Raw genomic sequence first — 26,217 nt, 5'->3', positions numbered from 1 at the left:
ACGGTCACGTTTTCCTGTTCTCCCTGTCCCAGAGCCCAGCAGGCTCCCCAGAGAAGGCTGACCCTCCGGGGTGAAGGGGGTATCCATCCTCCCGCCTACCTCTCCTAGCCGCAGATCCCGGAGGCCCAGGGCAAAGCGGGGTGCTGGGGGCTCTCGCCCCACTCCACATCTGCAGGGCCCTGGGAGTCAGGGGCACACGAGTGAGCCCACAGTGTGTGGCTGAAGCAGGCGCTCTGTTTCCCGGGAGCCGGGCGGGGCTGGTGGCCCTGGCAGCAACACCCCACACCCTTCCTGAGGAGCCAGGGCAGCTGCCGCTGGGGGCACCAGCTGGAGCGGGGAGGCTCAGGTTCCAGCCCAGCCCTGCGCTCCAGTCCATTCGCGGCTTCAGGCAAATCAGCCATACTGGGGCCTCAGCGTCCTGGGTGCCGACAGAAGGGTGCCAACCTCCCAGCTCTGATGCAGATGCGGATGGACTAGGACGGGGAGGATCCATGTTTATTCTGGTTCTGGGAGGAGGTACCCGGGCCTACCCACCCTGGGCTGACCATCTGTGTGACCTCAGCCTCCACCGAACTGTTCTGGCCTCAGTTTCCCCACAAGTAACCGCTACCTCTTGGGTTGTCATGGGATGAAGGGATTTACAATGTTCAGTGCACTTGGAACAAGAGCAAGTTCTCAGGCATTGTGGCTGTTTTTTTTTTTTTTTTAACCATTATTTCCCTTCCTTTTATCAATCAGTATTAATTGCCAGGTGAGGAAATGGCAAACCACTCCAGTATTCTTGCCTGGGAAATCCTATGGACGGAGGAGCCTAGCGGGCTACAGACCATGGGTCGCAGAGTCAGACATGACTGAGCGACTTAGCACCATAGTGAGGGTGTTGGCGGAGAGTGAGCGAGGCAATCCCCTTGCTTTCAGTTTTCCTTCCAGTGGGGGAGGCAGCTGAAAACGAGCAGTCAATAAAGGGAAAGTATAATTTCATCTGAATTAAATCTGTAGTTTAGTTAATGGTAACACACTGGTGTTAATTTCTTTGTTTTGACAGCGGTACCACCATTAGGTAATGAGCTGACATTAGGAAAACGGGGTGAAGGAGACACAGGAACCCTCTGTATGTCTTTGCAACTTTTATGTGAATTTAAAACTAATCCCTAAAAAGAGCTTATTCAAAGATACAATTTGGGGGCTTCCCCGGTGGCTCGGTGGTAAAGAATCCACCTGCCAATGCAGGAGACATGGGTTCGATCCCTGATCCGGGAAGATTCCACATGCCACGGAGCAACTAAGCCCGTACGCCACAGCTGTTGAGCCTGTGTTCTAGAGCCCAGGAGCTGCAGCTACTGAGCCTGTGTACTTCAACTACTGAAGCCCACACCCCCAAGAGCCCAAGCTCCCTAACAAGAGAAGTCACTGCAATGAGAAACCTGTGCACTGCAACTAGAGAGTGGCTTCCTCTTGCAGCAACTAGAGAAAAGCCCAAGCAGCCATGAAGACCCAGCATAGCCAAAATTAAAAACAAAACAAAACAAAACATTCTGGGGCAATGGTAAGTACCATGAAGAAAATAAACAGGGGCAAGAGACAGAGGAGGGGATGGGGGCCATTTCCGACATGGTGCTTCTCTCAGAGGAGGCCAGCAGTTGGGAGTAATTGCATGATGAGAAGATCAGGGGAGGGCTGCCAGGAGGGAAGAGCAGGTGCAAAGGCCTGGAGGCAGGAATTGGCCTGGGAGGCTTGAGGTCCGCCTGCAGGGTGGGAGGGGGCTTGGTGGCTAAAGATGAGCTCCAGGAGCTTGGCGGCTTTCCTTCAACATCATTTTTCCCTTTCAGAGGACAAGAGGAAAGAGTGCGATTCTGGGCTGGGAACTGTATCTGACCCTTTCCACGAATTAGCACCTCATTAGATCTTCCCTGGTGTCTCAGACAGTAAAGAATCTGCCTGCAGTGCAGGAGACAGGGGTTCGATCCCTGTGTCAGGAAGATCCCCTGGAGGAGGGCATTGCAATGGCACTCCAGTATTCTTGGCTGGAGAATCCCATGGACAGAGGAGCCTGGCAGGCTACAGTCATGGGGTCACAAAGAGTTCGACATGACTAAGCGATTAACACACACTGTGATAATTATTTAGGCTTTTCTGGTGGCTCAGATGGTGAAGAATCTGCCTGCACTGCAGGAGACCCAGGTTCAATCCTTGGGTCAGGAAGATCCCCTGGAGGTGGGCATGGCAACCCCCTCCAGGATCATTGCCTGGAGAATCCCATGGACAGAGGAGCCTGGAGGGCTACAGTCATGGGGTCACAGAGAGTCAGACACGTCTGAGTGACTAGCACTTTCACTTTCACGCTTTAGTTCTTAGAGTTACCCCAGGAGAGCAGCATCTCGCTTACAGGTGAGATGGTGGAGAACAGAGGCTCGGCCCACATCCCATGGCAAAAGGGACAGGCCTGTGCTTGGAAGGAGAGACCTTATGGCCCTTGAGGCTGTGCTGGGGACTTGCTGGGAGACAGGAGTGGGCTAAAAGGCAGGGCCTGGAAGAGGCCCGGGTGTGGCTAAGGAGGGGCGTGCCAAGCAGGAAGGGGGCACCTGAGGGGTGGGGTCTCTGGCCTGCACAGGCTATGTGTCAGGGCAGGGAGCATCTTTGTACCATAGCTTTGTAATCAACTTTGGAAATAGTAATACTCCACAGTTGTACTGGCTTGGCCAAAAATTTTGTTCCGAATATCTGTACCATTTTACAGAAAAACTGGGGCAAAGTTTTTGGCCAATCCAATAATACAAAATTCTAAAGGCACAAAACAACGTATAGAGAAAGTTAAGGTTCCCTCCGCCCACTTTCCCTGCCCAGAGATGCCCTCTGAGATCTGTTTCTTGTGCTTCTTTGCAGAGCAGCACCTTGACCGCAACCCTAACAAACAATAATCAGCAGGCCCCACGGGTCTGCCAGGCACCACCTGCCAGAAAGCCATAGGTAGATGTACAATTGTCACACGTAATCTTTATACCAACCACTGGTGTGTGTGTATCAATCACTCTGTTTTAAATTGGAGTAAACTGAGGCACAGACAGGTGAAGTCACTCACCCACACAGCTCACTCAGGCTTTGGACTCAGGGACTCTCTGACGGCATTGATGAAGAATCTGAGGCACAGAGAGGTCGAGTAACCAGCCCCAGGTGACCCAGCAAGGAGGTGGAGGAGCCAGAACTCTAGCCCAGCAGTCTAGATCCCGAACCTGCATCCCTGAGCCCTGCATGGTAGTAGGAGAAGGGACCCCAAACTCCAGAGTCAGCCACCCCTGGGGGAGATGCCTGGCACTGCCTGGCAGCGTGGCCTGGCACAAGTCCCGATCTTCTCCATGAACTGGCTCCCCACTCAGGATGGAGATAAGGAAGCTGCTATCAGATGGCTTGAGGATGAGTTCAGGTGAAGGAGAGGCTTCTGGCACATAGTCTCACTTGGGAGGTTGCTCTCCCAGTGTCCGATGGGCACTTCCTGTAAAGGGCAGGTGGAAAGGTGTGGCCAGGTGAGGGGAGCCGGGAACTCCAGGTGGGATGTCCCTTCCCTGCAGCTGTGCAGAGCAGGTGAGGGCCCTCCTGGAGACGGATAGGTGGGGGCATCCACCCTCTCCCCAGCCCACAGCCCCACTGCTGAAGGAATTCTGGGGAGTCGGGGAGGGGAGGGGTTTCCCAGTCTGTGCAGAGGGCCTAACTCCCTAGGCTGTGTGCCAGGACCCTGAGAGGTGGGCGAGGGAGGAGGCAGGAGGCAGGAAAGGAGGCTGCAGCCAAGAGCCACAGGAAAGGCAAAGAGAAAAGGGGCCCAGCCCTGGTGCCAGCTCTGGCTGGGTTCCCAAGGGGGTGGTCCTCGGGTTGGCAGGGTTACCTCAGGCTGGTGGGCTGGCCTTCAGCTTAGCAGACTCAGAAAACTGATTTTTTTTTTTCTGCGTCTCCCAGTCCACACACCAACGATGATCAGGGGACTGGGGCCCAGACAGCCAGTTCTCCAGGACGTGGGCTGTGAAGTGAAATGTTAATCTCTCAGTCGTGTCCAACTCTTTGCTACCCCATGGACTGTAGTCCGCCAGGCTACTCTGTCCATGGGATTTTCCAGGCAAGAATACTGGAGTGAGTTGCCATTTCCTTCCCCAGGGCATCTTCCAGACCCAGGAATCAAACCCGGATCTCCTGTATTGCGGGCAGGTTCTTTACCATCTGAGCCACCAGGGAAGCCTAGGACAGGGGTTAACAAACCCAAATGCCAGTTTCTTCATGGGCCAGAGCATTAGGGGACTGTTTTTCTCCCTCTGATTCCCATCCTCATACCCCAGCCTGGGGAGCCTGGGTTAATAATGAGTGGGGCCTAGAGGGTGAGGTCAGAAACACAGTATGTAGCAGCTGTCAGTGGGCTCAGCCAGGCTGCCCAGAAACAGCATGATGGGGTGCGGGGTGGGGGTGGGCATGTGGGAAATTAGGGAGTCGAAATCAGGTTGGGTTTGAATCCCAGCTCTGCTTTGTCCCTGGTCGTGTTAACTCACCACCATGAGCCTCAGTTTCCCTGTCTGTAAAATGGGGTTGTTATCACAATTGAGATCTCATCATAATGGCAGAGCTTCTTACACAAAGCACCCCGAATGTAGGTGCTCAGTAAATGGAACTCTCCTCCACTGACTCACTGATTCAGCTCATTTTTCCAAACCCCAAAGGCCTGGAGATGAATTTTGGCACTTGTCCTGTGTTCACGCGGCTGGTGGGGAAATGTACTCTGGTCGCCAAATATTAGAACTGCTGCAACACTTACAGGGAGACGGGGGAGACGACTGTGTCAGGAAGTGGTGCTGTCCCTCCTGATAGAGCCTGGCAGCCCCAGGGCCTCCTAAGGCATCTCCCCTGCCTGAGGCTGGGCTGGCTCAACCCACAGCAGCTCCTTTTTGGCAACTGCTTCTCTAGAAGGCTCCCAGAAGACACCGCCTACTGTCCTGACAGTGTTCTGGGCGTGCCGTCTGGTCTGGAGCCGGAGGCGGCTGCAGGGGGTGGAAGGGAGCTGGGCCAGTCCTGGGGACTTCCATGAGGGGCCCTTCGCCACCTGGTCCTCTCTGCCCCAGGGAGCAGGGCTGAGGGTGTATTGCAGGCATGCAGCGCTTTTCGGTGGGCGAGTGTCAAAGTGCTAGAAAAACTGGCAGGGGCTTCTCCAATGCAGGGATGAAAATTCTTTAGAAAACCTTCTGTCTCTTCTGCAGGGCAGAAACTACATGCTAGAAATGACCTTGACCATCAGTGTTTTTCCAGGAAGATGTTAAATTGGTATTGGACAGAAAAGGGTGTTTATGGTCTAATAAATTCGGGAAAACACTGACTTAACCATCCGACATGGTTTCTTCTCTGCGGGGTTTCTCAGAGCCTTTCATGTGCCCTGGTGAAGTTCTAGAGGCAGCAGTTCTATCTACACAGCAGGCAGGCCTCTCTGATGACGGGGTCCTTTCCAATTGTCCGGGACCATCTCGCAAGCTTAGTGGACTCTGAAACCCACTTTGGGGGGTAACAACATAGTAAAGGGGCTTCTCCTGTGGCTCAGCTGGTAAAGAATCCGCCTGCAATGCAGGAGGCAGACCTGGTTTCCATCCCTGGGTTGGGAAGATCCCCTGGAGAAGGGAAAGGCTACCCACTCCAGTATTCTGGCCTGGAGAATTCCATGGACTAGATAGTCCATGGGGTCGAAAAGAGTTGGACAAGACTGAGCCACTTTCACTTTCAACATAGTAAAGAACTTTGCACCACTCCACATATCAGAGCTGGAGGAATCTTAGGACTCTGGAAGAATCTTGAGGAGTGTGGGGTCCGGAGAAAAAAATTCGGAAGATGCTCTCGCCTTAATTTATGTGCTTATTTATTTATTTTATTTGGCCATGCTGGGTCTTTGCTGTAGCACATGGGCTTTTCTTTGGGGCATGTGGACTTGCTCTAGCCATGGCCTGTGAGCTTATTAGATGCCCAGCAGCATGTAGGGTCTTCATTCCTTGACCAGAGATCAGACCTATGTACCCTGCGTTGGAAGCCAGATTCTCAATCGCTGAACTACCAGGGAAGACCCACTCTCGCCTTTATTTTAAAACTAAGACTTTATCCCTGTGTGTATACGCCCAGTCGCTCAGTTGTGTACAACTCTTTGCGACCCCATGGACTGCAGGCCTCCAGTCTCTTCCGTCCATGGGATTTTCCCGGCAAGAATACTGCAGTGGGTTGCTATTTCCTTCCCCAGGGGATCTTCCCAACCCAGGGATTGAACTGCATCCCCTGCATTGACAGATTCTTCATCACTGAGCCACCTGGGAAGACTTTATCCCTATTTTCCCTATTAACACATTTAATCTTCACACCATCCTAGAAGGTAAAGACTGTTGTCATCTTCACTGACTTCCTCAAGGGTAAACCAAGGCACAGAGAGACAAGTCCCGGTCCAGGTTCTCAGCTGGTAAGTGGCGGTGCTGGGATCTGAAGCCAGGCTGCCTGAGAGAGGGGCTGCTCTCATAACCACTGCATGGTCCACCTTCTGGGGTCCACAGGGCCCCAAAAGCTGCCCGGCCCTTGCAGCCATGCATTAAGCTCCTGTCTGAGGGAGAAGCTTCCTGCAAGTGGCTGGTCTCTAAAGTTCTCAGGAGAGTCTGTGGCTGCTGTTTCCCAGGGTGACAGTCTTCTGGCTCTGAGTGCCGGGGGTGGGGACACCCCACGGGTGAGCTGTGCCATCCACAGCCTGGCTCCACCAGAGGCCAAGTTAAGGCCCCTTGACACCCTCATTTCATCCTCACCCTGATGAGCTTCATTCCACAGGAGAGCCTCAGAGGGGATCCAAGGCTCAGAGAGGGAAAGTAACACGCCCAGTCACACAGCAAAGAGGTGGTGGGACTGATGCTCGAACTCAGGCAGCTGGACTCCAGAGCTGGGCGTTCAAGATAAAGGCATCCTTGGTGACAAAGCAGTGAGTCCTTGTGGCCAGGGCAGAGGCACTGCTGTGGGGTCATGCCCCTCAGGCTCTGCTCTTCCCTGTCTAGCTGCCGCCCCTGCACACGCACTACAGCCTGCTTCTGTACAGATATCGCCTAGGGTTCCCTGCTAATCTCCTGGGCTTCCCCTTCCCAGTCTCACGTGGGCCAACAGTCAGTAGTGTGAAAATTGGCAGAGAGGTCATCATCACCGAAGACATGAGGAGTTATCCTGGTGGCCGCTAGGCGCTCAGGGCTTTACCTCCGCCTCCTGGAGCAAGGCCTCGGGAGTGTCTTCTTTCTGGGGTGCAGACTTTTTGTCCTGTTTTTTCTCTCCCTTCAACTCACCAGTTCCTGGAGATGGAGTTGTTCTTCTCTCTGTCCACCTGTGGACCTGGGCACCTGCTGTGCCCCGGGCCCCCTCCAGGCTGGGTGGCTGTGCTGGCCTTCACCTGTCCCAAGGGTGGGCAAGACTCCAGGGTGCGTCCAGAGTTCCTGGAGGCAGAGGTGCATGCCTGCAAGTGCAGGATCTATTGGTCCAGTGGTGTGAATGCTCAGTCGCTTCAGTCGTGTCCAGCTCTTTGTGACCCCATGGGCTGTAGACTGCCAGGCTGCTCTGTCCACGGGATTCTCCAGGCAAGATTATTGGAACAGGTTGCCATGTCCTCCTCCAGGGGATCTTCCCGACCCAGAGATCGAACCCATGTCTCTTTCATCTTCTGTGTTGGCAGACCATTTCTTTATCACTAGCGCCACCTGGGAAGTCCTGGTACAGCAGGACTGGCTCCAGATCCTACTTCCAATATCTTAATAATAAAGATACAAATAACCCAATTTTTCAAATGAGACAGGAATCCGAGTAGAGATTTCTCCAGGGAAGACATATAAAGAGCCACAAATACATGAAAGACACTCAACACCATGAACCATCAGTTCAGTTCAGCTGCATCCAACTCTTTGCAACCCCATGGACTGCAGCACGCCAGGCTTCCCTGTCCTTCACCATCTCCCGGAGCTTGCTCAAACTCATGTCCATCGAGTCGGTGAAGCCATCCAATCATCTCATCCACTGTCATCCCCTTCTCCTTCTGCCTTCAATCTTTCCCAGCATCAGGGTCTTTTCCAATGAGTCAGTTCTTCACATCAGGTGGACAAAGTATTGGAGCTTCAGCTTCAGCATCAGTTCTTCAAATGAATATTCAGGACTGATCTCCTTTAGGATTGACTGGTTTGATCTCCAAAGGACTCTCAAGAGTCTTCTCCAACACCATAGTTCAAAAGCATCAATTCTTTGGTGAACAGCCTTCTTGATGGTGCAGTTCTCAAATCCATACATGACTACTGGAAAACCATAGCTTTGACTAGACGGACCTTTGTTGGCCAAGTAATGTCTCTGCTTTTTAATGTGCTGTCTAGGTTGGTCATAACTTTTCTTCCAAGGAGCAAGCATCTTTAATTTCATGGCTGCAGCCACCATCTGCAATGATTTTGGAGCCCAAGAAAATAAAGTCTCTCACTGTTTCCATTGTTTCCCCATTTATTTGCCATGAAGTAATGGGACCAGATGCCATGATCTTCGTTTTTTGAATGTTGAGTTTTAAGCCAACTTTTTCACTTTCCTCTTTCACTTTCATTAAGAGGCTCTTTAGTTCTTCTTTGCTTTCTGCCATAAGGGTGGTGTCATCTGCATATATGAGGTTATTGATATTTCTCTCAGCAGTCTTGATTCCAGCTTGTGCTTCATACAGCCTGCCATTTCGCATGATGTACTCTGCTTGTAAGTTAAATAAACAGGGTTGCAATATGCAGCCTTGATGTACTCCTTTCCCAATTTGAAACCAGTCCATTGTTCCATGTCCAGTTTTAACTGTTACTTCTTGACCTGCATACAAATTTCTCAGGAGGCAGGTAAGGTGGTCTGGTATTCCTACTTCTTGAAGAATTTTCCGCAATTTGTTGTGATCCACACAGTCAAAGGCTTTGGCATAGTCAATAAAGCAGAAGTAGACATTTTTCTGGAACTCTAGCTTTTTCTATGATCAAACGGATGTTGGCAATTTGATCTCTGGTTCCTCTGCCTTTTCTAAATCCAGCTTGAACATCAGAGACATGCAAATACAAAACTCATGAGATACCACCTCACACCCACTAGATGGCTAGAATCAGAAAGATAGATAACAACATATGTTGGCAAGGCTGTAGTGAAACCGTGCCCTTATCTGGTGGGGATGTAAAATGGTGCAGTCTTATTGGAGAACAGTCTGAAAGTTCTTCAAAAGCTTGAACTTGGAGTTACCTATGACGCAGCAATTGCACTCGAGGTATCTACCCAAGAGAATTAAAAACACCTGTCCACCCCCCAAAATGACACAAATGTTCATTGCAGCATTATTCACAATAGCCAAAAGGTAGAAATAACCCAAATGCTTTTGCACTAATGAATTAATAAATATAATATGGAATATTATTTGGCCATAAAAACAAATGACTTACTGATACACACTACAACATGGGTGCAACTTCAAGACATTATACTGAGTGAAAGAAACCAGTCATGAAGACCACATGCATTAATCCTTTTGTATGAGTTGTCTAGAATGAGCAAATCTATAGGGGGTTTTGGGAAGTGGGGAGTGACTGCTAATGCATAGGGGTTTTGAGGAGAGGGATGATGCTAATATTTGAAAATAGTGTTGGGACTTCCCTGGTGGTCCAGTGGCTAAGACTCTACACTCAATACAGGGGGCTTGGGTTCAAACCCTGGTCAGGGAACTAAATCCCACATACTGCAACCAAGAGTTCACGTGCCGCAGCTAAAGATTCCGTGTACTGCAGCTGAGACCAAGAGTGCCCCGACTAAGACCCAGTGCAGCCAAATAAATAAGTAAATATTTAAAAAAGAGAAATGTGGTGATGGTTGCACAACTCTGAATAAACTAAAAAGCCATTGAATTGGACACTAAATGTGTGAACTGTATGCTGTGTGAATTATAACTCCATAAAGCTGCTATAAAAAATTAGGAAATACACATAAGCAGAAGAAAAAAGAAAAAAAAATGGTAAGGTCCATAATCCTCTCACCTAGATACAACCACTGTTAACCTTTTAACGATGCTCTTTCAAATTATACTCTGTTGCCCTATGTGCTGCTTTTTCATTTAATAATAGATTGTAAACATTTTTCCATGTCAATAAATACACCTCTACGTGAAAACAAATCCTACTTCCACCGCTCGCTGGCTGTGGGCTGTGGGACGCAACCTCGTGGCTCAGAGCCTTGGTCTTTCCACCTGTGAGGTGGGGTAAATGAAGGACACCCCACGGAGGAAGCTGTGAGGAGGAAAGGAGGAGATTCCTTCGGGGGGGTCCCACTCCCCTGGGACCTGATACAGCCCCGGCCTGAGGAAGACACTGCTGAAGCAGAGGCCGGTCAAGATGACGGTTGTGGACTTAGGACACCAGCGGGGAGGGGAGGAAATGGTGAGATGCATTCTGTCCAAATGAGGCAGTGTTACTTTTCCCCAGACCTGGAGCGGGGCATCTAAATGGGGAAGTCACTGCTGTTTGATTTAATCACAGGCTGTGCTGCTGTGGGCCTTGTGCCCTGAGTCCTCCGTGGGGTCACTGTAGAGCCTTGAATGCAGTGTCTGCTGGCATGCGCAGGCTGGCAAGGTGGGAGCCGGGGTAAGCTGGGGCCCCAAGTATGGGCAGGTGTTAGGGGCACAGACCCTGGAGCCAGACAGTTGAGGTTGGAAACCCTACTCTGCTGGTGTCTTCTCTGTGTGAACTGGGTTTCCCTGTCTGTATTAGGAGGGTGTAAGATATTAGATAGGGACATCCCTGGTGGCTCAGGGGTAAAGAATCTGCCTGCAATATAGGAGATACAGGAGACGCGGGTTCAATCCCTGGGTTGGAAAGATACCCTGGAGGAGGAAATGGCGATGCATTCCAGTATTCTTGCCTGGAGAATCCCACGGACAGCGAGCCTGGCAGGCTACAGTCAATGGGGTTGCAAAGAGTCAGACACGACTGAAACAACTGAGCAGGTGCACATGCAAGAATTAGGTAACTTAGAGTGCCCTGAGGCACTCAGCCACCTCCTGACACAGAATAGGCTTTGGTGCCACCAGGAATACGTTTTGGTATCACCATGTGGGTCAGGTAGATGGATGCTGGGGGCCCAGGAGGAGTGGTGGGGAGAGGGGCCTCTGCATCCTGGGCAGCTGCTCCGCACCTCTGGCACATGGATCCCAGCCCACCTGGCCCAGGGTCTCTGTCCTCCTCCCCTGCCTCCTGCCCCCCTCCCCTTGGTCACCCTTGCTACCACCCCAGACCGGCCACCTACTCGAACTCCACCTCTCTGAGCCTCCTTCCTTCTCAAGGGCACGGGGGTCAGCAGTGGGCTCTAGAGTCTGATTCTGACTCCCCACTTACTGGCTGCAGCCCTCTGAGAAAGGTGCTCAGCTTCTCCAGCCTCAGTCTCCTCATCTGCAAAGTGGGGGCAACAACACCTCTCAGAGATTTGAGAATCAAGTGAGGAAACAAAACACACATAAAGAGCCCAGAACTCTGCTTGAGCCATCACGAATATTTAACATACATTGGCCATGTTTTCTGTGATCCTGGCCTTTTAGGACTGTTGCAAAGTGCAGGGTGTCCTGCCCCAGAGACCCCATCCCCAAATGCTGGGTCTTCAGCTTCATGTACATCTGGGTGTGAGGGCTTTTGAGGTTCTTAACCTGACCTCTGCCCCTCCTCCATCAGGCCATCAGATTGGGCGCTCTCCTTCCTACAACCCCCTCCCCACCCACTGACACCATGCGTGCTGATGTCTGTGGACCAAGTTGCCCCAAAGATCAAATGTGTGAGAGGAAGGCCCCAAGCCTCCACCTTTTGCAGGAAAATGCAGATTCAGTCATTCATTCATTTATTCCACCAATACCTGCTGACCACCTACTGTTCTAGGCACTGGGGATATGACAGCAAACAAGACTGACAAAACTCCTGTCCTGGTAGAGCTAACACTCTAGTAGAAGAGACAGACCTCGGAGAAAATGAACAGTGACATTTGGGGAATGTCACCTGATGGTAGATACCGAGGAAGCTGGTACAGCAGGAAGGGAGAGGGGGCTCCTGGGGAGAGGACTTGCCACGTGAGACAGTGTGACCAGGGAAGGCCCCACGGAGAAGGTGACACTGGAGCAAAGATTCAAAGGAGAGAGTGTTATTGCTTGTTCATCCGTGCATCTATTCATTCATAGTCACTCATTCATTCGTTCCTTGAGGCAGTCAACCAGCATCAGCAAGCCTTGCCTTGGGCCTGTTCAGTGGCTTAGGCGGGGCTTGGGGAAGTGGGCATGCCCCGAGCAGCTCAGACAGTTACTCCCGGCAACTGGGTCTGACCCACCCTGTAAGAGCAATTGAGGTCTGCCAGGGGCTAAGGGATTTTTAGGATGCACGACTTTCAGGGCCTAGCAGTAAATTCCTGGGCAAACCAGCATGAGGGTTCCCCCCACGGAGGCCGAGGAAGGCCTCTGCTTCTCTGAGGATGTGGAAGGCGAGGCTGTGTGTCCACGCCAAGTGAGCGAGAAGGGCAGAGGCTCCAAGACCCAAATGCCACAGAGTGTGGGGAGCAGGCTGGTGTGGAGGCAAGGCTGCCTCCCAGGGTCAGTGATGAGGAGGCCAGAAGGGACAGAGGGTCCTTGGGTGTCCAACAGGGGTCTGCATTGCCTGTGGACAGCCGGCTTCCAATCAGGTGAGTGACTCCGCTGTGTCCGCGTTTTAGAAAGAGTGGTGTTTTGCCGTGCAGGGCTCTTTGCTGGGGCAGAGGGCTGACAGCAGAACAACACTGTGTCCTTGTTCCTTCTTTGCTTCCTTCCAGTGGGTGCCAAGCACCTCCCAAGCCCCAGCCCCGGCCTGAGATATCTGCCCTGGGTCAGCAAGACCAGGTGAGGGATGGAAGAAGTGACTAGTGAAGAATCTAAGTGAAGGGCATATGGGTGTTTGTCTTACTGTGTCTCGGAGGCTTGGACATTTTCAAAATAAAGTGTTGGGGGAATAAATACAATAAATCTGGCCCCCAGTTGAAGTGTTTGGGGGAGATAAGGCAGGTCCTTCTCTCCCGCAGCTTAGGATCTGCTGCAGGAGCTGGGTGGGTAAACCCAGCCTTCACTGGCGTGGGCGCTCCGTGTGCACCAGGTCCTCGGAGGAAGGAGACGGAGGCAGTGGGAGGCCAGGGATGTTTCACCAGAGAGGGAGAGAAAGGGAAGCGCTGGCAGAGGAACGGCAGAGGTAAACGCACAGGGATGCTGGGGAATAGGTGGGTCTGTGTGGCTCAGTGGAGGGCTCCTTTGTAAAAATTACTTTTTATTTATTTGGATGCTTTGGATCTTAGTTTGTAGCACCCGGGATCGTCTTTGCACTTTCTTTGTGGTGCATGAACTCTCTAGTGGCAGCATGAGGGCTTAGTTGCTCCGTGGCATGTGGAATCTTAGTTCCCCAATCTGGGATGGAACCCTGCATTGCCAGGGAAGTCCCAGTGAAGGGTTCTTGGGAGGAGGTAGGGTTCAGAGGAGGCTGGAAAAGGAAGTCCTGGCCTCACCGAGCTTGTCTCCCTGAATCAGACTCCGAAAACAAAAGTGAGACTGGTTCACTGTTGCAAAATCAGAGAACACAGGAAATTATTTGTAAAAAGGAAATACAACCCCTAGGTTAGCCCATCACCAGAGATAACCACTGTGAAGCATTGGATACATTTCTTCCTGATACCCACGTGTATATAGATACATCCTGAGAATAATATAAGAGTGTGCATCTTGCTATTTTTTTTTCTTAAAATCACATCAGATGCATTTTCTGGTAGCACGAAATAATCTCTGAAAACCTGACTTCTAAGCCCTTCAGAGGACTCCAGCCGGCGGTGAACTCCTGGCTAGGAGAATGTTTCTCAGTGCTCGACACTGAGGCTGTTTCCATTTGTTTGCTTTAACAAAGAACACTGTGATAAACAGCCTCCACACATACATAATTCCATGTCCACATCGCTGATTATTGTGTTTTTTTCCTGATTAATTCTTAGACATGAGATTCTTGGAAGACCTGCTGGGTGCAGAGCTGGCTGGGTAACCAGGAGAGAAGGTGGGTTTCCCAGGGCCACATGTCCCCACCCGAGGAGAGCCTGGCCCCAGCTGGAAGGAACACCTTGCCCTTTCTGGACACTGCACGCTCTCTGCTACGTCCCAGCTGCTTTGTCCGAGCTGTTCCAGGCCCCCACCCCCAGCTCTCTCTCCCTGATTCCCTGTCTGGCTACCTCTTCCTCATCTTTGCAGATGCCTGAAAAAACCTTCTAAAGGAAGCTTTCCCAGAGCCCCAGGGTTGGGACACCCCCCGCCTCTGCTGCTGTGCCCAGGCCACCTTCCTCAGAGCTGCTGTCTCACTGGGCTACGAGCGCTGTTTCTTTGTCTGGTTTTCTTTGTCCCCTGAGGACAAGGCCCAGGCTAGTTTCATCTTTGAATTTCCAGCACCGGCGATTGAGCTGGCTCATTTCAGTTTCAGTAAATGTTTGTTGAGCAGAGGGATGAAGAGTCAGATGAATGAATGAACCAAGGAAACAAAGTCCGTGGGGCAAGGCTGAAACTCAGACTCTGGGCTCTGGACGAGCCTCCAGTCCAGGGGGACAGAGCGAGGTGTAGACTGGGGAGCTGGAGGCAAGACTCCTGTGAAAGGAGGCTGGGACCAGGGGCCTGGGCAGTGCAGTGCAGTGAAAGGAAGGGGAAGTTAGTGGCAGTGATGGCCGGGGTCGGGAGTGGGACCAATCTGAGGAGGTGGGGGCACCAACAGGTAATGTGGGCAAGATCATTCCAGAAGAGGGCAAAGTTATATGGGTTCTGGAGCCTACTTGGGTTCAAATCCTAACCCTGCTGCTTTGAGCTGTGTGACTTCAAGCCAGTGACTTAACTTCGCTGCGCCTCCGTTTTGCCATCTATAAAATGAGAATAATAAATGTTAGCGCTTCATTTATTCATTCGCCTTTTTTGTTCTGGGTCCAGGGCTGGAGGCTGAGAGGGACCTGACCCTGCAGCTGGGCTCAGACCTGGGTTTGCCGCCCTCGGGTTCTTTGCAAAGTGCCCTGCCGTCTAGCTCTTGGGGCCGTTGTGAGGACGGGGTAAAGCGCTGGCGCTGGGGAACCACTTACTAAGCAGGCACTGCTATCATGGTCTTCCTATGGTGTCATCAATGCCAAGGGGGCAATTGCCGTGTCAGGCCTGCACTGACCACTCACAAAGTCGTTCCTCCCCTGCCCAGCCTCACTTTCCTTTATGGCGACTAACCATCCTAGTTTGCCTGGGAATGAGGGTTTTCCTGGGAGGCGGGACTCTCAGGATTAAAACTGGGACAGTGCCCAGGCAAACGAGGTGGTCACCCTCATTTACTCATCTCTAACACAGGGAACTCTGTGCCTCCCAGGAGTGCTGTGCGGAACAGAAGTACATGTGGGGAAGGCCCAAAACCATGAGGCCAGAATTCCAGATCTGATTACATGAGAAGAATTCTGGAGATTTCCCTGGTGATCCAGTGGTTGAGAATTCACCTTCCAACGCAGGGGATGTGGGTTTGATCCTTGGTGGGGGAACTAAGATCCCACATACCGTGGGACAACTAAGTCTACACGCCACAACCCCTGGGCCTGTGCGCTCTGGAGCCCGTGTGCCACTAGAGAGGAGCTCGCTCACCACAACGAAAGATGCCACGTGCTGCAACTAAGCCAGATTAATGAATTGATTTGCTTTTTTAAAAAGAATTCTGTATGTCATGGAAGTCCAGGCATGAAAAAGAATGAATTGCCTCGAATGGACTGCTATGAAGAAGCTCTAAAACAATGCATATTTTTGGTTAAAAAAAAAAAAAGGCAAAGGACAAAACAGTTTTTGCTGTGTGCTTCTGCTAGTTTGGGAAGGGTGAGCTCTGGACACACCCACCTGCTTCTGCGTCCGGTGGATCCTCCTAGAAAGGAGCTGGTGGGCTGGGAGCAAAGGTAGGGGCACGACTTGTCACTGTATAACCTTTCACATTATTAGAATTATTTTAACCCTTTGTTTTCATTATCTGACTGAAAAAACTCCCCAACTCTTCCAAAAAACCCCGAAAACTTAAACCACCTCCCCCTGCTCCCAAACGAAATTACAATGTCAAAGTCAGAGAGTAAGAAAAGCGCCTAGTTCAGGGCTCAGTATCAGGAATTGTTCCACCGTTGGCCTTCTCCCCGCTCCCCACCCCTGGTGGACCCCATCAACCCCGGGGCCAGGTGTTCAGGGGGCACAGGTGGGCCGCTGCCTCCTCTGGTGCGGTGCTCGTCAGGTTCAGGTGCGAGCGCCATCTGGGAAGACACCTTCAGGCTCCACACAGCACCCTACATGCGGGGCTGGGGGCTGGTGGGGTCCCCGCCCACTGCTCTGCCCTCTTGTCTGAGGTCACTCCCTCTGCCAGGTTGTGGGGGCCGCCTAGCCTCACAGGGCAGACGTGGGCCCATCTGGCAGAGAAAGTGGGCCAGGTTCCTCTACCTCCGGGCCAGGGAGTCTGCTATGCTGCTGCTGCCAAAGCCAGTTCTTTCTGCCTCTGGCTGGGGGATATGCGGAGAAGGAGCCACAGCTGGTTTAGGAAGAGGCTCCAGGTGTGGCCTAAGGAGACCAGCGGGCCTGACCCCTACAGACCTGCCCCCCACGAGCCCCTGGCCCAGCCCTCACGCAGCCTCCCAGCCACGTGGCCAGGCTCCTTCTAAAATTTAGCATCACATACATATTTGAGGAAAATTTTCTCATTGTGGTATCTCAAACGTTAATAAAAATGTAGCAAATAAAAGCCCAAGAAAGGACTTCCCTGGCCATCCAGTGGCTAAGACTCCATGCTCCCAACACAAGGGGGCCGTGGTCAGAGGACTAGGTCCCACACGCTAAGAATTCACACGCCGCAGCTGAAAGATCCCTCATGTCGCAACTAAGAACTGGTACAGCCAATGAATATTCTTAAAAGGCCGGAATGATTTCCCTGCGCTTCTTGAATTCTATTTCCCTAAAACATTTCTGTCAGTCGGTTGGCATCCTTTCGAAAGTTTTACTCTCCTTTGTATATGTCTGTACCTCTATATCTATATCTCAGTTTTTATCTATACCTATATCTATAGGGCTTCCCTGGTGACTCAGTGGTAAAGAATCTGCCTGCTAACGCAGGAGACTGCCGAGAGATGGGGGTTCGATCCGTGGGTCGGGAAGATCCCCTGGAGAAGGAAATGGCAACCCACTCCAGTATCCTTGCCTGGGAAATCCCGTGGGCCAGAGGAGCCTGGTGAGCTCCAGTCCATGAAGTTGCAAGAGCCAGACAAGACTAAATGATTAAACAATAAAGTGCCTATGTCTATATCCATATCTGTATCATCTGTAACTATGGATTTTGATGTGTTTGATGGTGTGCTGCTGCTGCTGCTAAGTCACTTCAGTCGTGTCCAACTCTGTGCGACCCCATAGACGGCAGCCCACCAGGCTCCCCTGTCCCTGGGATTCTCCAGGCAAGAACACTGGAGTGGGTTGCCATTTCCTTCTCCAATGCGTAGAAGTGAAAAGTAAAAGTGAAGTCGCTCAGTCGTGTCCGACTCTGTGCGACCCAATGGACGGCAGCCTACCAGGCTCCTCCATTCATGGGATTTTCCAGGCAAGAGTACTGGAGTGGGTTGCCAGTGCCTTCTCCAAGTGATGTTGTGCTTCTCACATAAATGGTAACAGTCTGTGTGTCTTCTTCTGCAGGATACATTATTTTCACTGAACGTGTTATGGACAGTTTTTGTGCCGGTACAGGTATAATCACCTCCTTCCTTTTAACAGGTACACACATGGTATTCTGTGATGTGAGCTGGCCCATCATTTCTTTGTAGTCCCCTCCCGGTGGACATTGAAATTGTTTCCATTGCTTTGTTTCCACAAACAGCCCTGGCCTCATTGTGCACTTGAGCAATTTCTCAGGGAGAGGTACCTGGCTAGCCCCTGGCAGCGCTGAGGGCTGGGGAAAACTTGAGCTAGCTACTCACGAACCACACGCCAGGAAGTCTTAGTCACGCTCCCACCCAAGGGCGTAGACCGCCTGCATCTGTCCATGCTCATCACCAGCACTGAACTGTCTCGCGGGTCACACCTTTACATCAGGCCTCCTTTCCTGGTATAATCCTTTCTCACTGAGCCTCCAGTCACTCCACTGGCTTGGCTTTGAAACCTGGGTCATGGGGAACTTCCCTGCCATCTTGGCTTGCCCTTCTGGTGCGTAGCCTGCTGCCTGTGATTATTTCAGGGAGAAGGGGGGAACCCCACTTCCCAAAATTCCTCCCCCTTCTAAAAGCCATGCCTCCTGAAATTCCTCCATGAAGGTGAGCGCTTTGGTGAAGGCCCTGTCCCTTCAGGAGCCCTTTTACCTGAGGCTTCCGGCTGCATGGGCAGCGTGGGGCAAAGAAGGGTGGAAAGGTGGAACACGCAGGGGCACCAAAGGAACAGAACCATCCTACGGGCCTCTTCCTTATACAGTGCCTCCTGCATGCCTGGTGCCACCCCAGCCTGAAGCACTCTGTCTGCAGTGGGTACTACAATCCTGCAAGTGAGGAGGTAGGGGATGGTAAAGGAGCCGGGGGTTGAACTCAGGCCTCTGTAGCCCCAGAACCTGGGCCCTGAACCCACAGGAGCTCAGATGTGTGTAGGAGGTGGTGCTGGCTCCCAGAACACCTGAGACCAATGAACGATAGAAAAGTGTGTTTGTGCATGCATGCATGTGCATGCATATGTGCATGTGTGTATATGTGCAAGTGTGTATACATGCATGCGTGTGTGTGTGTGTGTGTATGTGTGTGTTGTGAGGAGGGAGCATCTGGAGAGACAGGTAGGATTTGGGGAGAAAGGGAAGGGCCTTACAGGTGAGTGGAAGAACCTGAACAAAAGCCTGAGTTGGGAATGAATCTGGCATGTTTTCTGTTTGTTTGGTTTTTGTTTCTAGTTTCATTTTTTTTAATTTTTATTTTGACCACACCACGGGGCTTGCAGAATCTTAGTTCCCTAAACCCGGGATCAAACCGGAGCCTCGGGCAGTGAGAGTGCTGAGTCCTAACTACTGAACCACAAGAGAATTCCCCACCTGGCATGTTCATGGTGGAAAAGCCTGGTCTGGGTCATGGCGCCAAGGGCAGAGCTGGAAGCTGTGGGAGACCAAGTCTGCCCTGCGGGCCGTGGAGGCTGGGGATTGGCTGGCAGTTCATTACCACCCTCGTTTTCACTTGTAGCCAATGACACCTGATTGGCTGGCAGTTCATTACCACCCTCGTTTTCACCTGTAGCCAATGACACCTGCCTTACTAATACTGATGCCAGTGCTCTGGCTTTCCATACATGCAAACTCACTCTCCCAACAGCTCCAGGAGATGGAAACCATAATGTCTATTTTACAGATTAGAAAATTGTCTAGACTGGAAGCCCCATGAAGGCAGGGTCAAAGCCACTGACTCACCCCTGTATGCCTGTACCCAGCACTGGGTCTCTGCTGTAGGAGGAATGGAGTGGACTGGATGGATGGATGGCTAATGGGTGGATGGATGGATGGATGGGTAGGCAGATGGATATCTCTGAGCCTCCATTTCTAGTCTCTAAAATGCAGATAACACTAGTGCCTCCCTTTAGAGTCACACTGAGGATGAAGTGAGAAAAGCCAGGGCAGAGACCTAGTGAGGAGGGGCAAGAATAATAACAACAATTGTGGCAAGTGCGTCTTATAGCCTCGTCACGTGCCAGATGCTCCTTCAAGGGCCTTACTTTCATTTTCTCACTCAAAGCACCGGAAAACGTGCACCGTCACTGTTGCTTGCACTATTGAGATTCCTGCAGATGGCTGGAGCTGGCCCCGCCTCAGCCCTCCTGCTCCAAGTCATTTTGACCCAGTGACCCATGAGTCCCCAGGGCTGACATGAGCTGCAGGGCTGGCCCGGGACTCTCTCTCCTGAAGCCACATCTGGAGTTCTTTCTCCCACATCCCAAGTGAAAACCCAACGTGTCACGTGGACAGCTGGACCCAAGAGGACTCTGGGGATAATGAGCTACTCCAGGATCTGGAAAAGAGCAGATTCTTTGGGTCTGGGCCTGGTTTCTCCATCTGTAAGATGGACATGGTCCTGTGTGCTGTGCTTAGTCGCTCAGTCATGTCCAACTCTTTGTGACCCCATGAACTGTAGCCCATCAGGCTCCTCAGTCCATGGGGATTCTCCAGGCAAGAATACCGGAGTGGATTGCCATGCCCTCCTCCACAGGATCTTCCTAACCCAGGGATCCAACCCAGGTCTCCCACATTGCAGGCGGATTCTTTACCATCTGAGCCACCAGGGAAGCCCAGACAGGGTCACATTCAGATTGAATGATTTCTAAGGGCATTTCTGTCTATCTTGGACTCCTGCCTTTTGACTGCTAGTCTCAGGAAATGTGCTGCTAGAGGTAGTGGAGCCTGGCCTGGCCTCTGACTCCTGCCAGCCTGTCTCAGGAGGCGACTGAAGGGACCCCTGGACCAGGGAATCAGCTGTGAGTTCAGGTTCTGCCCTAGCACCTTCTAGCTGCCGATCCATGTGTGCCAGATTCCCACCACCTAGCAGGTGTTTGACATCATGACCCCTCTCTCCCCTTCCCTGCTATTTCTCTGAGTTACAGTCTCCTCGTGTGTACGATTCTGTTCCTCATAGCAGCCAAGCACCAGGACTGTTAGAAGATAGCGTAAGAGGCTGGATGGGAAAGAGCTTCCCATGTGGAAAAGTTTGATCCGTTGGGAAGATTTATTGACAGTATTCATTGATGGCTCACGTGACAGTAAGTGTGAGGTCCAGAAGCTGTCAGAACCGGATGGTCCTCACCCCGAAGGCTGCTCTCCTTCCATCGGCGATGGAGGAGCAAATGGCCTTCTCCCCGGGGCTCTGATATCTGGGGAAATGTCAGGGCTGGGATCTCTATCAGCAAACATTTTCCCTTTCATTTTTGCACGTTCATTCCATGCAGAGCTCTGGTCAGCACCTAAATGACCAGGGCCTGGGCGGGGGGGCGGGCGGGGGGAGTGGGCCGAGGTAGCCAGAAAGGCAGGCCACGCCCTCCCTCCCTCTCAGCCCCACATCCTGTCACTTCTTCCCTTTCCCCTCTAGCCCATTATCCCAGGGGGCCTTGCCTCACCCATGGCCCTTGCCCCTGCCAGCTTCTCCTCCCTCCCTCATGCCCCTGCCATTTCCACCTTGGCCCCCAAGGATCTTTGGAAAACAAGGGCCCTAGCAGGGATCTTGGCTGAGTGCCTTTCAGATGCCCTCAACCAAGGCTTGGCCTGTGCAGGGCCCCAAGGAGCAACTGGGACCAAAGGAGAGGTGAGGTTGTCCCTGTGCCCTGTGGCCTGCTGACCCCTGGCCTGCAGCGTCCCACTGCTCCTGGCCCCATGTCTTTCGGGGGGTGGGAATGCACCCCACACTCCTACCCACGGGAGGCTGTCCCAGGCCTGCTCCCTCTCCCCTCTGCTGGGCCCGCTTCTCCCCTCAGGCCCGCGATCTCCTCACCGACGTCACCTACCCCTTCCCATGTTCCCCCACGGAGTGAGCGCCTTGTGTCACCACTGTGCATCTCTCTAAGGGGATCTGGAGCCCCGGAAGGCGGAGGTAGGCCTGCTTCATGGCTGGGGATCTGGACCCCACATGGTGCCCAGCGAAGGCCCCTGAGAATGCTTGTCAGACACCCGGACAAGTGGAAGCCACTCACTGGCCCCGGTGCGGCCACCCCAGGCAGTTGGGAGCATGTGTGACCTCAAGCTCAGCCAGGCTGAGCTATATTTAGACACCGGGGCCAGGATGAGCTCCTGGGGCTGAGGAGGTAGTGGGGCCCACGGTAGGGCCCCAGGGGGACCTCCCTGTCCCAGGTAACAGTCCCCGTGTGGCAGGCCCGAACCCAGACCAGGCCCCCACTGTCCCACAAGGGCTGAGGGAAGACTCTGAACAAAGGCGCTGCTCTGGCCGGGTTTTGTGTGTGTGTGTGTGTGTGTGTGTGTGTGTGTGTGTGTGTGTTGATAACTAGAAAAAATAAGTTCCGGCCTGGCTGGTCAGCTCCAAGAGTGAGCCGCGGTTGGGGGGGGCGGGTGGAAGTGGGGTTGGGGGCCCGTAGGAGCCGCCTGCCTGCCTCTTGAGCTGCCTGAACGGCTCTCCTCCGCCCTGCACCTCGGGTGGGCACCGTGCCAGGCCAGGGTGCGGCCACCCGGCAGCAGGCGAGGAGGGGCTGCCCTGGCCCTGGCTGCTCGCTACCCCGCTCTCCGGGGCAGGCAGGAGGCAGGATGGATGTTCGCAATAATTACCCAGCTGCAGCTTCCCCAGAGCTGCCGCCATAGCAACGGTGCCGGGCGCCCCAGCCGAGCGGCCAAGTGGCAGGAGGGGGCGCGGGCGCTCTGGGCAGGTCGGGGAGGGGTGCCACGAGCCCCGGGCGCAGTCCCACCGGCTCCCTTTGTCGGCTCCCCCGCCCGGCCGCCCCCTCCCCAGAGGCCAGAGGGAAAGGGGCTTTGTCTGGGCACCGGGAGGTTGGCGCGGCCCAGGGGAGGCCCCAGCAGACTCCTATTCCTGCTGCCGGCCCGTGGGGCGAGGGGGAGCAGGTGTCAGGAGGGCTGGGGGTGCTCGGGGTCCCTGTGGCTCAGGGCTCAACTTGGGACTGGTGTTGCCACCTGGGTGCCCACGGCACACCCCAGGATCCCTGGGTCTCGCCACCCACAATGTCATCTCTGGGCCTTCTCAAGAAGGGTGTTTATGACCCACTCACCCATCTACCCTGCCCGGGTCCTGGTGGAGCCAGCCCAGGAGCAAGACTGGCTTTGTTGGGGGTTGACTATGGGAGAGGCCCCGGGCCTGGAGCAGTGTTTGGGGACTCCCAGAATTCTGCCTTCACAATATCCATTCCCCTGGGGGTCTCCCTTATGTGAACATTCGTCTTATGAAGGGGACTGTGCTTATTGCCATTTTACAGATGAGGAAACTGAGGCCAGAGAGGTTATGTGACCTGGCTAAGAACACGCAACTAAAAAGGTGTCACCTCAACCCACTTCAGTCTTGTCATTGCCCTGCCATTGCTGCGGTGTTGACTGTGGCTGTTTCCTGTCCCCCTGTCATCTGGAAGTGTGGCCCAGGGGTTAGCTAAGAGTAAGTAGAGGCTCTGTGGCCAGGGTTGGGGATGTGAGTCGCCTTCTCTCAGCCTTGGTTTTCTCCTCTGTAAAATGGGAATATCCTGGAAACTCCCCTGGTGGGGCTGTTGTTCAGATTATAGGACACAGTGAGTAGAAAAGAACAGAGCCTAGCACGTGGGCAGTGTTAGCTGTTGTTATTGTTGGAAATATGATTATTTTTATTATTGTTGTTATATCATGAGGAGGCGGACTTATATGCTACCAAGGCCCCTTTTGGCTCCAGTCTCCCCAGGCTCCCCAGGCAGCTCTCCAAAGGCGTGGCCTCTCTGGAAGGCACCAGTCAGGATCATGAGCTGGGACGTGGGGAGTTCACAGCCTGGAGAGGAGGCGGTGTTAATTGGTTAATCCCACAAGTGTGTCTGGGGTGTGGGCTGAAAGGGTGAGGAAGGAGACAGACCTGTGCTGAGAAGGAGCCAGTGCCAGGCAGACTGAGCCTCCATTTACACAGAAGTGTTTAGGGAAGGCCTCTGCAGAGGACTGGCCTAGAAAGGTCAGGAGAAGGACATTCTAGAATGTGGCTTTGCCTGAGGAACCAAAGGGAGCCCGTTATCTCAGGAGTACAGAGGGACAGGGTGACTGAGGTGGTCTGGGGTTGGATCTCAGGGCTTTGTGGGCCATGGAGGGGAGTTTTGGGATGTGATTCTAAAAGCTGTGGAAAATTAGCAAGTGACTTTAGGTAGAAAAGGAGGGCAAAGGCATGTGTTGGATTAATGAATGAACGATTGAAAGAATGGAAGTTTTATTTTGCACTGGCCAACCACAGAGCCCCGCCCCCCACCTTTCCCTCCTTCCCCTATTGGACCCCCTCCCCCATCACTCTAGCCTTCCCTGGCTGGTTTGGTTCAGTCACTTGTCAGCTGCTGCCTTGGGAACCCACGGTCATATAGTGGAGGATCAAGTAAATAGAAAAATTCTATATCAGCCATTTGTCCAGCACGGGGGAGTGTTCTGAGGAAAGAGAGCTGGTACAGGTCAGGGCACCGCCTGAGAGGGGTATTGAAGCATCAATAGGAGTTCACCAGGCTGTCAAAGCTGAGGACATAGAACAGACTCAGAGACAGGAAACAGCACACTATGGTGGGGAATTATTTTTTTTTTGTTTCTTAGGGCCAGTGGATAAACAAAAATAGTTCCTTTTATTGAGCTCTGACTGTATGCCCAGCCCAGTGCTGCAGGCATGAGCTCACTGAAATCACACAATTTAAACTCCGCTCTCTTTGTAGCAAGGGACTATTTCACTTTTATGAATGAGGAATTGAGATTCAGATAAATTAAGTCATTTGCCCAAGGTCACACAGCAACCACAGAGCCCATGCTCTCAAATACCCAGAGGTGGAATTAGACAGACAGTGCGACTTGGGCCACAAAAGCCCCTGAAGTCCAAGCTAAGGTGTCAGGATCCACTCCTGGGGTTTCTGGAAAACCGTAGTAGGGTTCTGAGTGGGTCAGAGCTGTGTTTGAGAAAGAAGCTTCCATGGCCTCTGTGGAGGGTAGACGGAGTGGCTGTGATCAGTGGCAAGGCTACTGCAACAGTCTGCGAGAGGGATAAGGAGGGACTGACTCCACAGAGTGCCTGGAGAAGGAGAGGAAGGGATGCCTTTGAGGAAGACCCAGAGAAGGATATGAGGCCGGAGGAGCAGAGCGAGGCCTCTGGTGTGAAGGCGTGGATCACAATTTGAGTTCAAGTCCAATGAGTCTAACAGAAATTCAATGCTCTTTCCTCCTCACAAGCTGGTTTTATTTGTTTATTTTTAATTTTTCTTGACCATGCCGCACAACTTGTGGGATCTTCGTTCCTCAATTAGGGTTCGAATCTGGGCCCTTGGCAATGAAAGCAAGGAATCTTAACCCCTGGACCCTCAGGGAATTCCCTATTTCACTGATTTGTTAAAGACTTATCATTGTCTCCCTCATGAGATTATAGGCATTTTTTTTTAAGAGTTTTTGACGTGGACCATTTTTAAAGTCTTCTGCACTGGAGGGTGAAATCTTAACCACTGGACCACCAGGAAAGTCCCTGTAGGCAAAAATTTTTTAAGGTAAAAATTGGGAAAAGGCAATTGTTAACCCAAAATGATGCTGGCTGATGGTGGATTTTAGGATTCTGGCACCTCTGTGAGTTTTCCCTGGAATCTCCAAAGCCCCTCACGAGCCAAGGGCAGAAAGCATCATCCTTGGTGGTAATGTGTGTGCACATGGGAGCTGGCACTTGTGAGAGGGTCTGGGCTGGGGTCAGGCTGCCAGGGGTGCACTGGGGTCATTGGGGGTCTGACAAGAATTTGGGGTCCGTTCCAGAAGCGGCTGGGCCTGCTGAAATTGGGGAAGCTTCTGGAAGCCTGGCAGCAGCATTCCTGACCTCCCTTTTTGGGCTTCCCCAGGCCAGGCCAGTGGACAGAGGCCCCCAGCCTGCCTGCCCGCCTTCCTGGGGTATGGTAGCTGGCGGGCCAGGCAGGTAGTGACTCAAACTACAGGTGGTGTGTCACCTGAGCCTGGGGCACGGCTGCCCCATGGGGAGGAGGGAACCGTGTTCACCAGCCCGCTGGCTAGCTCACCTCCTCACTGTTATGGAGGAACCGTGGCCTTCCCTTGAACCTGGGAATGAAGGTGTTGCGTTGTCATCCCCAACGCCCACCCCACCCCGTCTGTTGGCAGCAGGAGTTGGGATTTGGTAGAAAGTGATGATTTAAATCCTGGCTTGGTTTTTTAACACTTGGCTGCCATTTTCTCTGAGCCTCAGTTATACACCTATAAATGGTGGGGAGGCAGTGGGTGGGTCGTGGGTGTCGGTCAAGGCCCGCGCGGCTCTTGTAGGAGGAGGAGACAGGCAGTGTGAGCTCTGTCTGCCCCTGCTTTCCCTATCAGCTCAACTGGGAGAGGAGATGGGCCAAAAAACAAAACCAGATCCCTGGAAGCCTGATGAATCTGTGACTGATCGCTGGGAGATGCCCTGCTTGAGCTGGATGTGCTGTCAGCTTGGTGTCCAGAT

The 26,217-nt window shown here is 52.7% G+C and overlaps 1 protein-coding gene across 3 annotated transcripts in view; it reads left to right on the top strand.

Moving 5' to 3' along the window:
* COMMD7 (COMM domain containing 7) overlaps window positions 1–17,390 on the top strand; it is a 79,699-nt gene extending 62,309 nt beyond the window's left edge. Inside the window, exon 9 of one of the 3 annotated variants that reach the window (XM_070472524.1) lies at window positions 15,419–17,390. In XM_070472524.1, coding sequence (XP_070328625.1) covers window positions 15,419–15,486 — 68 coding nt within the window. In that variant the 3' untranslated portion in view covers window positions 15,487–17,390. Of the gene's footprint in view, window positions 1–1,045; window positions 1,171–14,049; window positions 14,112–15,418 lie in introns of those variants that run through there. The other 2 variants (XM_070472526.1, XM_070472522.1) reach the window with 2 other exon arrangements.
* Window positions 17,391–26,217: the final 8,827 nt, after the last annotated feature.

The sequence above is a fragment of the Odocoileus virginianus genome, chromosome 9 (genome assembly GCF_023699985.2).
Source record: "Odocoileus virginianus isolate 20LAN1187 ecotype Illinois chromosome 9, Ovbor_1.2, whole genome shotgun sequence".
Taxonomy (NCBI): Eukaryota; Metazoa; Chordata; class Mammalia; order Artiodactyla; family Cervidae; genus Odocoileus; species Odocoileus virginianus.
This window is presented reverse-complemented; position numbering and strand designations above follow the sequence as displayed.